We start from the raw sequence: 15,338 nt of genomic DNA on the forward strand, positions 1-15,338 counted from the left end.
TGGTAACTACATCTAGGAGATGACATAGAGATTCGTAAAGCACACACGGATCTGAAAGATTCAGACCCGTTGACTAAAACCTCTCTCACAAGCAACATGATCAAACCCAGAACTCATTGAGTGTTAATCACATAGTGATGTGAACTAGATTATTGACTCTAGTAAACTCTTTGGATGTTGGTCACATGGCGATGTGACCTGTGAATGTTAATCACATGGCGATGTGAACTAGATTATTGACTCTAGTGCAAGTGGGAGACTGTTGGAAATATGCCCTAGAGGCAATAATAAATTGGTTATTATTATATATTTCCTTGTTCATGATAATCGTTTATTATCCATGCTATAATTGTATTGATAGGAAACTCAGATACATGTGTGGATACATAGACAACACCGTGTCCCTAGTAAGCCTCTAGTTGACTAGCTCGTTGATCAATAGATGGTTACGGTTTCCTGACCATGGACATTGGATGTCATTGATAACGGGATCACGTCATTAGGAGAATGATGTGATGGACAAAGACCCAATCCTAAGCCTAGCACAAAGATCGTGTAGTTCGTATGCTAAAGCTTTTCTAATGTCAAGTATCATTTCCTTAGACCATGAGATTGTGCAACTCCCGGATACCGTAGGAGTGCTTTGGGTGTGCCAAACGTCACAACGTAACTGGGTGGCTATAAAGGTACATTACAGGTATCTCCGAAAGTGTCTGTTGGGTTTGGCACGAATCGAGACTGGGATTTGTCACTTCGTGTACAGGAGAGGTATCTCTGGGCCCACTCGGTAGGACATCATCATAATGTGCACAATGTGATCAAGGAGTTGATCACGGGATGATGTGTTACGGAACGAGTAAAGAACTTGCCGGTAACGAGATTGAACAAGGTATCGGATATCCGACGATCGAATCTTCGGGCAAGTACAATACCGCTAGACAAAGGGAATTGTATACGGGATTGATTAAGTCCTTGACATCGTGGTTCATCCGATGAGATCATCGTGGAACATGTGGGAAGCCAACATGGTATCCAGATCCCGCTGTTGGTTATTGACCGGAGAACGTCTCGGTCATGTCTGCATGTCTCCCGAACCCGTAGGGTCTACACACTTAAGGTTCGATGACGCTAGGGTTATAAAAAGGAAGCTTGTATGTGGTTACCGAATGTTGTTCGGAGTCCCGGATGAGATCCCGGACGTCACGAGGAGTTCCGGAATGGTCCGGAGGTAAAGATTTATATATAGGAAGTCCTATTTCGGCCATCGGGACAAGTTTCGGGGTCATCGGTATTGTACCGGGACCACCGGAAGGGTCCCGGGGGCCCACCGGGTGGGGCCACCTATCCCGGAGGGTCCCATGGGCTGAAGTGAAGGGATCCAGCCCAAAGTGGGCTGGGGCGCCACTTCCCCTAGGGCCCATGCGCCTAGGGTGAAAGGGGAACCCTAAGGAAGAGTCCCAAGGAGGGAAGGCACCTCCTAGGTGCCTTGGGGGGGAGGGAAACCTCCCCTGGCCGCCGCCCCCTAGGAGATTGGATCTCCTAGGGATGGCGCACCCCCCCTTTGGGATCCCTATATATAGTGAGGGTAGGAGGGCCTCTTGACACACCCCTTATGCCTTTGGTGCAGCCCTCCCTCTCTCCCAAGTTCTTCTCCTCTCCCGTGGTGCTTGGCGAAGCCCTGCAGGATTGCCACGCTCCTCCATCACCACCACGCCGTTGTGCTGCTGCTGGATGGAGTCTTCCTCAACCTCTCCCTCTCTCCTTGCTGGATCAAGGCGTGGGAGACGTCACCGGGATGTACGTGTGTTGAACGCGGAGGTGCCGTCCGTTCGGCACTAGGATCATCGGTGATCTGAATCACGACGAGTACGACTCCATCAACCCCGTTCACTTGAACGCTTCCGCTTAGCGATCTACAAGGGTATGTAGATGCACTCTCCTTCCCCTCGTTGCTGGTCTCTCCATAGATAAATCTTGGTGACACGTAGGAAATTTTTTGAATTTCTGCTACGTTCCCCAACAGACACATGCTCGTGTCTACATGTGGTATGTTGTGTCGAGGACTTTGTTTCCTGACTCCACTGGCAAGAACGCTCCATGGATGTGGCTGAAGGCGTTGACCGTCTTCGATAGCAAATGGAGCTGGGGTTCAGCGACTCTTGCCTACTTGTACCGACAGGTAGTTGGTCTGTTTTGTGATCAACTCATTTCTTCATTAGCAATGCAAGCTTGCTGTCAAGTTAACATTGTTTTTCTTTCATATGCAGCTGGACGATGCGTGTTGCAGGATCACAGATAGTGCAGGCATTGGTGGTAATATGCTTCTACTTTCTGTATGGAGCTGGGAGCGTCTGCCTGTTGGACGCCCGAAGAGCGTCAGGTTTAATCCTTGGTATGAAGATGAAGATGACGAATTACGGCGCCCCACTTGGGCTTACAAGTGGGATGTGGTTTCCGAGATGACGAACGATGTCAATCTCATGTACCAGAAGTACGTTGCCGAGTTGGACACGATTACGCCTGAGCAGGTAACGAGGTCATTACTTCAGTCATTTCTCATGTTTGCCTAAAAAAATTCACCAATTTTGCATTGTTGCCCTATTTCATAGGTGGAATGGCAGCCATATGGCGCCGATGACAGACTTGGGTACACCCCGGAGTTTACCATCAACCCGATGTGCTTGCGGGATAGGGATCTCTGGCGTATGCGGTGCCCACTGATATGCAACTGGGCTATTGAGTTTCATTTGCCACATCGCGTGTCTCGTCAGTTTGGTCTGTTCCAGCCTCACCCGCCGGAATGGGTGGATACGGACAAAGCACTTCATAGGTAAGACAGCATGAACCGTATTGACTAAGCATCGTCACTCCTTGATTTTGCTAATGTTTGGTTTTGTACCATGCAGGTTGGACAGGAGAAGGCAGCGGAAGATAAAGGACTGGGACAAGCATCATGCTTCGTATGTTACCCGCTTCCAGCTTTGTGTGGAGGAAGCTCGTAGCAGTGCACGCGCCAAGCTTCGTGAGCATTGTCCACTTGCTTTTGATAACTACATACGATGGCTTCTTGAAAATACTCGAGTTGAGATATGCCCGCCGGCATATAGTGAGGATATTCTTGAAGAACCCGTAAACTTTGAGGATCTATCAAAGGGGAAGTACAACAGAGATGTCAGGGTAGGGCACGGAGTCCCTGCTGTTCTGGTGATTAACTATGTGGTAAAGTGTTTCTTCTTTACTTTCCCGTTGGCCGTATTACACATGTTTGAATGGCTAACGTGTTCATTCTTTCTCATCCGCAGCGCACCGAGATCAAGAAAGCAGCTGATGAGAGCCAGTCTATTCTGGAGGAAACACCGGTTGGAGAAGGCAATGATGATGGTCCACTACGAGCATTCCTCAAGGTACAAATCACATTCACTATGAGAGGTAGTCTATGTTGCGGAGTTTCATATCTTCCACACTTGTTCATGTTACAGCGTCAGGCCAGGAAGTTAAGGCGGTTATCGAATCTTCTCAGTTGCCGTGATCCCGAAATTGATGAACCATCTGCCTCTAGGTCTGGTACACCATCAGACCCCTCATCTCACCATCAGAGGGACGATGTGAGTTCCTCATATGCTTATCAGGATGATGAGGGTGCGGTCACCCAAGAGGTATGACTAATCCTTTAGATGTGATTCTCACTTGATTACGACGTCGGTCTTCACCATATTGCTTGATTGTGTGATAGGGCGATGAGCTTGATGATGACATGACTTTGGCGGACGCTCAACTTCGGTCCCCATATGTGTTCAAGCCTAGGCAGCCCAGACGCCGGTACACGCCCAACGACTTTGACAACAGAGGCAACCTAAAGGTGGTCGTAGGGACCTCGCGGATAGCTAGCTTGGATCATGAGGCGGAGGCGGAGGCGGAGGAGGAAGTGCAGGAAGAGGAGGCTCGTCCATCCAGGAAGAAGAAGATTGCCTGCAGGCGTGGCACCAGGAACACGCGCGGAAGGCATTAGTGTTTGTTACTATGGAAGTGCTCTCTTGTAGCCGTTTCGTTAGGTTGATGAACTTGTTTGGTTATGTTATATGTTGGTGAACTCTTACTATTGTGGTATATGTGTTGTCCTAAAAGATATGATGTTCAAATTATTATGGTATTGTGGTATTTATTCAGTTGAATTGTTCAGTATTTGTGGTATTGTGGTATTTGTTCAGTTGAATTGTTCAATATTTGTATTTGCCAAAATGGAATCTGTTTCTGCAGTTTGGCAGTTAACAGCACTGCAGCGCCTGACAGTCAGGCGCTGCACTGTACAATGCAGCGCCCAAAGCCTAGGCGCTGCACCTCACAGTGCAGCGCCCAAAGCCCAGGCGCTGCACCTTACTGCAAAAACAGAGTTGACAGCACATTCATTTCACTGGAACATCATAATACTTACAATGACTGCATCATCACAACAATTTGAACAAACAAAATTTTTATGCCGACGAGTTCATAACTTAAGACAATTCGAACTACGACATGGTTCACGACACATTCATTACAAATGACAAATGGTAGCTTGCCCTAGAAAATAGTTCACCAACATCTTACATGCCCTCACAAGTTCACGACTCGTGCACCGAACCGAAGTCCCTACTAAGTAGAGCGAGGCCATTTCCCCTTCTTGTCACGGGCCGAGTCCTCCTCTTGCGCCTCGCGAGCCTTTGCAAGCTTTCTTGCCCTCTCCTCCTCACGAGCAAGTTTCGCTTGGCGTGCCCTCTCCTCGTCTCGTTTCTTCCGCTCCATCCTCTCCTTCTGACGACGCTCTTCCTCCAAGCCTCTTCGAAACGATTCTTCGAACCGCCGTTGCTGCCTAAGACAATCTTGGTATTGGTCCTTTTTGACATCTTCTGGCACTTCAAGATCTATCCACGTGAAGTACTTGCATAGAGGAGGCGGTGACTGCATACAAAATTTTTGTTAGTGTTGACACATATTTGATAGTAACATTTTACTTCTTGAGCTTACCGGTGGTTGGTCATAGGCGTTAGTTGGAAGTGCACGATCATAAGCATAGTTCGGGCATACAAAATATCTCCGGCCTTCCGTCCATGATTTATTTCGGTCGGTGGATATCTTCACCTTGCAAACATCTCCACACCAACATGGCGGGATGTTGGCATCTTTCTCCTTCACCTTGTTCAAAGATGCGTCCTCCCACTTGTTCGGCATGTCTTCTTGGTTAGCACACGGTGGCCTCGTCATGGAACCGGATGAAGCCATGCCTACAAAACCGATAATTCTTGGTTAACCCTAACCCCCACTTAACAATAACACAATCCTAACCATAGCATAACCCTAACACCAACATCAAACACACATACCCCTAACCCTAGCATACCACGAAAGCCTAACCAACCCAAATTAGCAAAGAAACTTAACATCATTCAACAAATATTTGCAAATCCAATCCAATCCCCAAAGTAGCAAGATTTCAGCAAATGTGACAATTCCTATGGATGAAAACGAGGGGAACGGAGGAGATTACCTTAAGGGAGGGTTTGGCTTCGAAATCCACGATCAAATACTCCGGATCTGAGGAGGATTTGAGAAGGGGAGAGAGGAGGGCAGAAGGGAGGCACTGAGCTTCGGGTTTGTGTGGGGGTGGGGATGTGTGGGGTGGGGATGGGTGGGAGGGGGGTGAGTGCAGCAAATAGATGTCCAGCCGTGCAGCGCCTAAGGGAGAGGCGCCACACACCATAGTGCAGCGCCTACTCTTTAGGCGCTGCACTTCTGGACATCCCAGTCCAGAGAGCAACAGAAGCTTCCAGTATGTTTTCTGCCCAAAAAAATGCTAAGTGAGTGTGCAACGCCCAAGGGATAGGCGCTGCACTGTAATGTGCAGCGCCTCGGCCTTAGGCGCTGCACTATCTGCTGTTTTCATATACAAAGTGATTTTTATGTTTTGTGATTCACATAGATGGCACATAATCATATCCAAATCACATGTAGTAGTCCAAATCACATACTCATACACACATAGCAATAGAGGTGTCCAATCAGATAGTCATACATAAACATTTAGCCAAAAAGACATAGTCATTTACGTCTCATATCACATAGTAGCACACATTTTGGTTCATAGAAAAAGTCATGGTCCTTGTCCCTTCTTCTTCCTCTCTTCTTCTTCTTCTTCTTCTTCTTCTTCTCCCTCCTCCGACCACCAAGGGAGCTCACCTTTCGCCTCCGTGTCCTCCACCCCCTTCATTGTTTCCATACCTATGAAAATGTCAATATAATAGTTAGTCACACAATGCAAAATGACAACACAAGCATTGAGCCAAAAGAACAAGATCATAGTAAGTGACATACGGCAATGGTCCATTGAGCCAAGTGAACATTCCTCCACCACGGCCGCCGCCAAGGCCAAGATCACCACCATTGCCTCTACCACCACCACGGCCTAGACCACCACCACGGCCTCTACCGCCACCATGGCCTCTACCGCCACCATGGCCTAGACCACCACCACGGCCTCTGCCACCACCACGGCCAAGACCATCACCACGACCTAGGCCTTCACCACAGCCAAGACCATCACCACGGCCTAGGCCTTCACCACGGCCTCTACCACCACCACCACGGCCTAGACCATCACCACGGCCTAGGCCTTCACCACGGCAAAGACCATCCCCACGGCCTAGGCCATCACCACGGCCTCTACCACCACCACGGCCTCTACCACCACCACGACCTCTTTGTTGCCTAGTGCCTCGTTGGCTTGTTTGACTTGGTTGGCTACTCCTTGGTTGACTTGGTTGGCTATCATTTGCTTGGCTTGTGCTTGCATCATTTTTCTTTGATCTTTTTCTTGATTTGGGACAAGTTCTTGTGTTGTGTCCCCCATGACTGCAGTCCCCACAACAGGATTGCTCACGAGGCTCTTGGAATTGGCCGGTGCCGTATTCTCCACCGCCACCACGGCCCCATCTGTCCATGTCACCTCTAAGACGCTTTGTCTTACGTCTTCCCCGTCTAACGACCTTCAATTCCGGGTCCGGCCATAGTTGAACTCCATGATACTCCGGCCATTGTGATTGGTCCAAGTATGGCTGAAACCGGGGAGCCCATGTATTCTTTACCGTCATGATTGAGAACTCGGACTCCCTCACAGTAAGAGGGTGATTGACGTCCACATTCCTAACACGGGCTGCATTTAACAAGTGCGAGCATGGGAGATGAAGCAACGATGGCCTCATGCAGCTGCAATCACACCGTGTTAGGGAGACCTTGAAAGCGCGGCCTCCGTGTTGGTGGCCATCATTTCTGGTTCCTCCAGGCTCTTTCACCTCATACTTCCACTCGTTGTCGTCATATAGTACAGCTTCTTGGGAGTCTGCCTTTCGTGATTGAAAGTCCAACCATTCTTCAACCTTTGGTGGGAAATAGTATTTGTGCTTATCCTTGTTCTCACCAGCAATCTGCTTATCCGTCTCCATTGAATACTTCAAAAAGTATCCATTCATCTTGTCAAATGTGTATTGAACTATTGCCGTCACAGGTAATGCACGTACACCCTTGAGCACCTTATTGAAGCATTCTGCCATATTGCTTGTCATTTGACCGTACCTCCGGCCATCTTCATCGAAAGCACGTGCCCACATATTCCTTTCGACAATGTTCTTACTGAGAAATTCATGACCACCGGGGTCAAGTTTCTTGTGTCTGAGCAATGCATTGAACAATGTGGCAAACCGCTTGTTGGTGAAAGCGAGACAACAATCTTGAAGATCATCGGCCAACTCCTTGATACCACATGCCCTATAGAAGTTTGCACAAAAGTGCCTCATGCACCATCGATGATGCAACTTTCTATGTCCGGGAATGTCAACCACCACCTCATTGAGAATTCCTGGATGGCGATCCGATATGACACAAATTTCCCTTTCAGCCGGTAATACCCTTGTTCTCAATTGACGCAAGAACCACTCCCAGTTATCATTGTTCTCCACCTCAACCAAAGCGAAAGCCAAAGGCAACACCTGGTTATTGGCATCACTTGCTATTGCAACCAATAAAGTGCCCTTGTATTGTCCGGTCAAGAACGTGCCATCAATGGCGATGACGGGCCGACAATGCTCAAAAGCCCTCATGCATTGCTCAAAGGCCCAAAATGCACGGCCAAATACTCAGACAGTCCTCCCGTTGTGAATCAATGTTTGGTGCCCATGAGGCTCAACCACGTGAACCATGCCTGGGTTTGTAGTGGCCATAGCTAACAACAACCTAGGGAGTCGGTTGTATGCTTCCTCCCAATTGCCATACAACATCTTGAATGCGGCTTGCTTTGCCTTCCATGCCTTGCCGTACTTCACCTTGTAATGAAAGATGGCTTTCACAAGGTCAATGACACTCTTGATGCTCATTGTTGGAAGTGTGGATATTTGGTTGGAAAGCCTATAAGCGATGAACTCGGACGTGAGTTGTCTGTGTTGTTGGTACACAAGCTTGCCATCCGCATTCTTGTGCCGGCACATGTGATTTGGTAGACAACTCACTATGCGCCAAGTGGGACCTCCTTTCCATGGCCTTGCACGCACAATTCATGGACAACTTGGCACTTCACATTTGACCGTGTAACGCACATTGACGTCCGAGTTGGCCAATTTTATGTGGACGATAATGCGTAACCGAGTAGTTGTCGAGTCACATCTTCAATTCCAAGAAGGATTGAAACTCACAACCGGGATATATCCCGTTCTTGCTGTCTTCCAAATCACGGTGAGAACTTGGCCTAGCTCCAAGAGATATGCATTTGCCACCATCCACAACGGCTTCATCCGCGAGACTAAGATCCTTGAACAATGGTGTCTTGTGATCCCGCCCGAATACCTTCTTGAATGCTTGGGCCTCCTTCGGTGTGAACCCCTCCTCATCAACTTCTTCATCGGGACCATCGTCATCCGAGTCCGATGCATATGCACGGGAAAAAGGGATGGATTGGTCCATTGTCTCTTGCACATGATATTGGTCGAGATCACCCACATTGTTGTCATGGAGATCAACTTCGTTGTCATCCTCCTCGTACTCATCATTCTCCTCTTCAAAACCTTCATTTTGGTTGTTTGGAGTCGGGCTCAATGTTGGCCAATCTTGTTGCGTGAAATGAGGTTCACTCATTTGATCTTGGTTCATGGGTGGTGGAGTGCTAGCAACCAACGGGGAGGGGTTCCGGTTCAAGTCCAAATTCAAAGTAGACTCAACCTTCTTGGAGGCAAATAACTCAAGAGCCTTGTCTAGAGATTCGGCAACCGTCTTCTTGTATGCAACCCAACGTTGCTCGGAGTTCACACGCATTGTCTTTCAACGGATGTGCATTCCAAAACCAACATTATGCCTTCCCACGAACTCAACAACGTCACTTGGGTCCATCCAATTCAAATCCTTCCTCACTTGGTCCAAGAGCTCCGCATAGCTTGGACTACTCTCAAACACCATGTCAAGCTCATCCGGGTCCGGCTCAACATTGCCTTTCAAAAAGGCCTCTTTATCCACATGATGAACATAAACACATGTTCTCCCCATCCCTACAATAATAAAAAACACACATATATCAAGTAAGTACTTAACAAAAAATATTTGCACAAAATACATATGCCATAACATATATATGAATTAATAACCCTAACCCCCACTTAACAATAACCACAACCCTAACCATAGCATAACCCTAACACCAACATGAAACACACATAACTCTAACCCTAGCATATTATGAAAGCCTAACCAACCCAAATTAGCAAAGAAACATAACATGATTCAATACAAATTTACAAATTCAAGCCAAAACTAGGGTTTCCCCAAAGTAGCAATATTTGAGCAAATGTGACAATTCCTATGGATGAAAACGAGGGGATCGAAGGAGATTACCTTAAGGGAGGGGTTGGCTTCGAAATCGACAGTCAAATACTTCGGATTTGCAAGATTTGAGAAGGATTTGAGAGGGGGAGAGGGGAAGAGAGGAGAGGCGCAAGGCTAAGGGTTTGTGTGGGGCGCGGTTTGTGGGGTGGGGGTGGGATGGGAGAGAGGGTGGGGCCAGTCTAAATGGAACACAGACTGTGCAGCGCCCAAGAGCTAGGCGCTGCACATTACAAGTGTGGCGCCTAAGTCTGAGGCGCTGCAGTGCTGTCTGTGGGGCCGCAACTGGACCAGGGCTGCCACGCTGGCAGGAGGTGCGACGCCTAAGGCAGAGGCGCTGCATAGTGATGTGTGGCGCCTAGCTGTCGGACGCCACATAAAAAGGTCAGCAGAGTGAAATTTTTTTAAAACAAGGTCAGTTTGTGATTTAATTTGGACCTTAGGTCAAATATATGATTTCTGCCTCTCTAGGCTGCCTGACCAGGCTAGAAAATTAAAAATCTCAGGCACATACCAGGCAGCAGCTTTGCCCAGGCATGCGGCCCAGGCTTGCAACCGCACCGACCGCCCAGGCTCGGAGGCCACGATGCCGATCGATCAGCTACCTACCCAAAGGGATCAGGGCATGTCATGTCAGTACGTACGTCGATGCGCTGCGACGGAGCGCCTCCCCGCCGCTAGAAAATCTCGCACTAATCGATCGACGCGAGCCGTCCAACGGCCACCGTTACTGCTCTCTCTTATGCACGTTTCCAAAACCCCCCATCGGTCGGCGTCACGCGGTACCACTCGTACCATTGCTGCTCCGTCCATCTGGGCGGGTTCACGTGCTTTTCGTCAAATCATTTTGGAAAGGCCACTACACAACAAGTCACATTTAGCAATATATTTTCCATTTTTCTTGCGTGGGACCAGTGTGGTTGTCAAACTTTACGATCGACGGGCATGATGCATGCACTGAATGCAACGCAGGGTACGGGCACGTACGCGCGCACATGCACCGGTGGTGTGTCGTGGAATCGCATTTCGTTGCTGTTCTGATCAGTCCCGCGAGTCCGTAACCGTTACATTTCTGTTCTTCTGTTTTGTTTGCCCGACAGCACATAAATCGTGCAATAAACAATGCGTGCTTCTTGCAAATTCACTTAGTTTCCCCCAGATTGAAGCAGAGTCGGACTCCACAACGGTGATAGAATCATGTGATGGTCAATCTAGATGGTGGGATGAAGCAGCTGCTATTTTTACCAAGTGTGTGGATCTTTCTTCCTTGATCAGGAAGGTCAAATTTCAGTGTTGCCCACGTCCTTGTAACCAAGCAGCGCATGTGCTAACTAACTACAGTTATTGTATCAACTCAAAAAAAAACTACAGTTATTGTAATAAGATTTTTCTTAGTTGGACGGATGAGCCTTTAGGCTTTCTCGTTTCAAACCTTGTGGACAATGTAATTCCTATTTTCAATCAATAAAACTAGTCATGATGGTCTTTTCTAAAAAAACAATGCATGCTTCTTGTATTAGTATCCCACGAATGGATTATTCTTTTTCGTGGACATATTGCTGAGAGACGTCCGGTACTACTAATTGGCCTACTAGTTACGGCAAGGGTGCGTGTATCGACCCGATTTGCCTGGGTGGGGTACAAAGAGCGGCATTTTCAACCGAATATCCATTCGATCTTGTCGAACGCCCAGTCGATGAGCTCCGCGAGGTCGCCGCCGACGCTCATGTCCGTCTCGGGATCGAACGGGTATGGCTCCTCCGGCGACGTCGCGTCCAGCAGCTGGTCCATGGGTACCGCCGGCCTCGACCGCTCCAGAGGCTTCAGGGGCCGGTGGTACTGGGCCGGATCGGCACAGTAATCCTGGAACAAAAAAACCGAACGTCACACACACACAGCTCAGAGCACGTCGTAAGAAGTCACAGGCTCATAGCCCGCCAAAGGCGCTAAAACTGGGCTTGCCTGATCGGCGTGCATTTTCCTGACGAAGGTTTTGAAGGCCCGGTACTTGTTCCCGGCCAGGAGTTGGTCCGTGAGCCTGAGGTACGTCACCGCGGCGAGGCGGCGCGCCGGGACGCCGCCGAGGTCGACGCCGTTGGGACGCGCGTTCTTCAGCATCTGGTTGTACGCCCGCCGGTCGTACCTGGGCAGCGCGTTCTCGCACGCCACCTCGGTCCCCTCCCTCCACCCGGCGCTCAGCACCTGCTGGACGAGCTCCTCCGGGGCGCTCATGGCCTCCTCGGCCTGCTCCGAGTTCCGCATCTCCGCGCAGGTGAAGTTGAGGACGGCGCCGTCGTGCCGCGCCAGCATGCGCGCGATCGCCCGGTAGCCGTCCCGCCCGTCGACGTTGTAGTACCCGGCGGTGAGCTCCGCCGCGTGGCTCGGGTGCCTGTACCACCAGTGTATCCCCGACACCTGCAAAATCAGGCTCGTCGTTTTCTTCAGCAATTTCTTTCTCGCTGCAGATGTCAGTGCGAGACGTACCTTTGCGGCGAGCTTGACGGTGCAGCCCAGGAAGACCCTGTTGGCTTCGTCCAAGATCCTGTCGCCGTGCTCGATCAGCTTGCTGGAGTACCATGTGAGGAAGAACCTCCCCTTCTCGGTGAGGTACGTCGCGCCGGCGCCGTCCGCCGTGAAGAAGCGCGTGTCGTCAGGGGCGTCGTTGTACTCCCCGGCGTCGTCGGGGAGCTCCCACTCCGGGTGTCCGGCGTCCGTCGCTGCCGCTCTGAAATCCTCCTCTAGGTACTTGTCGTAGCACTGCAGGAACGACTCGTTTTTTGAGCAACTTGAACCAGCCGTGACAGAGTACTAGAGTAGTTCTGAATATCTCGGGATTCGAGCGTACTTGGAACTGCCCGATGCCGGGGAACGCCCACCCCTGGCTCTCCGGGTAGGATGGGTACCTCAGCTCGCCGGCAGGGCCAAGCCCAACCTCTATGTCCACGATCAGGCCACACTCCAACAAGTCCGCCATGTTCTCTCTGAAGCTCTCCATGAAATCCGCGTAGAGCTGGAATTGCAGCGGCTCACAAATAAGTAACCGGTTGATTAATTTGTGTTAGAGCATCTTCAACAGCCGCCCAATGCGCGGCGCCCAAAAATAGGTTTACAGCGCGCAAGTAAATTTTTTTAGGACGCTAGAAGACGTTTGCTCCAACAAGCGCTGCAAAATATGCTGCGCGCGCGAGTCCAACGGTCCCATCTGCAGCAGCCCAGAGTTTGCAGTCCGCGCGACCGGGCGCACTAAATATGCTGCGTGCGATGCCTTTTTGATGCGCGCGCTGCATTAGTTACAGCGCACGCGCACTTTTTATGCGGCTGCTGAAGATTCCAAACCGGATCCGCACATGCTAAAAACAGTTTTTATACCGTGCGGCACTCATATAGCGCTTCTGTTGGAGATGCTCTCAGTCTGATACAGCGAGGGTCGTGCGGCCGTGCTGTACCTGGATGGCGGTTCTGCCGTGGAACAAGGGCCGATCGTCCACGCCGATGGTGAGGTACTCCTGGTTCCTGGCCCCGCCGGGGCTAGTGTAGTACACGTCCGGGTCCGCCTCGCCGACGTCGCGCACCCACGCCGGTATCGGGATGTTCACGGCGTCGCCGACGTTGCCGCCGCACGCGTGGAACGACATGATGACCTGCAGCTTCAGTCCTTCCTCCTGCGCCAACCGGAAGAGCTCCCTGTACGCGCGCCACTCGTACCGCCCCGGCCCGGCGCCCTCCACGATGCCCCACCACACGTCCGCCATGACGCCGTCGACGCCCGCCTCCCTCAGCCGCCGCAGCTTCAGCCTCAGCCCCTCCGCGTCCTTCACCTTGTTCTCGGCGGTGATCGCTTCTAGCTGTTACGGTGTCGGTCGATCGTGTGAGAAGCATTGCCACCAAAGCTTGCAAAAACACATGAATTTGCTCCTTCGGTTCTTACGGGGAGCATGACGAACACCGGGACGTAGTTGGCCAGCATCTTCTCCTCGTCAACATCCAACGGCGGAGGCTGCGCGAGCAATCGCCAACGATACAAGAACTCAGTTCATGGCGCAAGAAACACTTCTCTGCTACTCCTACTATGCATGCATGTGTCGATGTACCTGTGGCTGTGGCGCACGAGAGGTCTGCGCGCTCTGGGAGGCGACAGCTCGTAGAGGAAGAGGGGAGGGAAGCGTCCTCCCGGAATCGACGACGATCCGTCCGGTGGCCGTCGGTGGAAGAAGAGCAGGTGATGCCGCCCTTCTCCGGCAACTCCCCCATGGCTGTAACTTGACCCCCGACGACGACGGCGTGGTCGCGAGCATGGTGTGCACACGGTTCTTGATTTTCTTTCCCGTACTTGTTTCTGCTGCGACCAATAGTTTTGTGGTCTTGGCGTCGCTGTATACTTATGTAAGTGGCCATTCCCCGTTGCCATGGAATCCGCGTGACACACGAATTCGTTCCTTTTTGGTGATGCGCAGCCATGGGAGGAGCCTGCCTGCTTGCCGGTATCCACCAAGGTGTGGTCTGCGTGAGCTGTGGTTCTGCGCGTGTGCGCATGTGGTTTTCGTTGACGTCCTCTTCGTTCTGCTCGACTTGTCTGTAGCATTTCCTGTTTCGTTATCTCGCGGCGCGGCGAATGTTGGGTCTGTAGAGAGGCTGGGTGTTTGTTATTTTGTCTCTTTGGTTTTGGCAGTGTGCAGTGATAGCTCCAGCGTAGCTACGCTGTAGATTCAACATGTGGACAGGCTCAAGTTTAGAGGCCAGGAAGAAAGGCGGAGCTTCTTTTGGCTAACAACTAGACCAACTATGCCCTTGTGAAAGATTGTGACACGAAACGTTTTTTTTTTGCGACGATGTAACGCCAAACGTTAAGAACTAACTTTATCCGCGCTATAGAGAAAAATGTGATTCCTTTTTAAAAAAATTAAACAAAATTTGAATGTCCACGGATTTGAGAAAACATAACGAAAAAGAAAAAAAGTTCATCAAAAAAATATATCAACGATTTTCAAAAAGGTTCACAAATTTGAAAATCCTTCATAGATTTTGAAAAACAAGTTCACTGACTTTGCAAAAAGTTCATCAATTTTAAATAAAGTTCACAAATTTTAAAAAATGTTCACCGATTTTGAAAAAAAGTTCATCGAATTTAGAAATAGTTCATTGAATTTGGAAAAGGTTCATTGATTTTGAAAAAAATTTCATCAGAGTTGTACAAAGTTCATCGAATTTGAAAAAAAATCATTGAAGTTGAAAAATTTCATTGAATTTCAAAAGAAGTTCATCGAATTGAAAAAAAACTTCATGAATTTGAGAAGGAAATTCATGTATTTTAATTTTTTTAGCAAAAAGACCATTCTAAAAACAATAGAAATAAAACTCAAACAAAACCATTCGAGCAAAAAAAGAAAATAAAGAAAGATTATAAGAAGGTAAAAGCTATAAATAATCACGTCAAGTCGGTTGGC

General features: G+C 49.5%; 2 protein-coding genes across 2 annotated transcripts; one reads left to right on the forward strand and one right to left on the reverse strand.

Annotated features, from left to right (window-relative positions):
- The first annotated feature begins 2,026 nt into the window (after window positions 1–2,026).
- LOC125535756 (serine/threonine-protein phosphatase 7 long form homolog) lies at window positions 2,027–3,498 on the forward strand. The gene is made up of 6 exons (XM_048698831.1): window positions 2,027–2,179; window positions 2,268–2,528; window positions 2,610–2,830; window positions 2,907–3,204; window positions 3,303–3,404; window positions 3,448–3,498. Exons 1-6 carry the CDS (start codon window positions 2,042–2,044, stop codon window positions 3,496–3,498), a joined length of 1,071 nt encoding a protein of 356 aa, XP_048554788.1. The 5' UTR covers window positions 2,027–2,041.
- Window positions 3,499–11,374: 7,876 nt separating this feature from the next.
- On the reverse strand, window positions 11,375–14,324 carry LOC125536775 (beta-amylase-like). The gene is made up of 7 exons (XM_048700029.1): window positions 13,986–14,324; window positions 13,823–13,891; window positions 13,341–13,739; window positions 12,740–12,904; window positions 12,379–12,651; window positions 11,857–12,309; window positions 11,375–11,757 (listed from the first exon to the last, which is right to left on the reverse strand). The coding sequence occupies exons 1-7, from the start codon at window positions 14,187–14,189 to the stop codon at window positions 11,551–11,553; spliced, it is 1,770 nt and encodes a 589-aa protein (XP_048555986.1). The 5' UTR covers window positions 14,190–14,324; the 3' UTR covers window positions 11,375–11,550.
- Window positions 14,325–15,338: the final 1,014 nt, after the last annotated feature.

This window comes from Triticum urartu, chromosome 2 (assembly GCF_003073215.2).
Source record: "Triticum urartu cultivar G1812 chromosome 2, Tu2.1, whole genome shotgun sequence".
Lineage (NCBI taxonomy): Eukaryota > Viridiplantae > Streptophyta > Magnoliopsida > Poales > Poaceae > Triticum > Triticum urartu.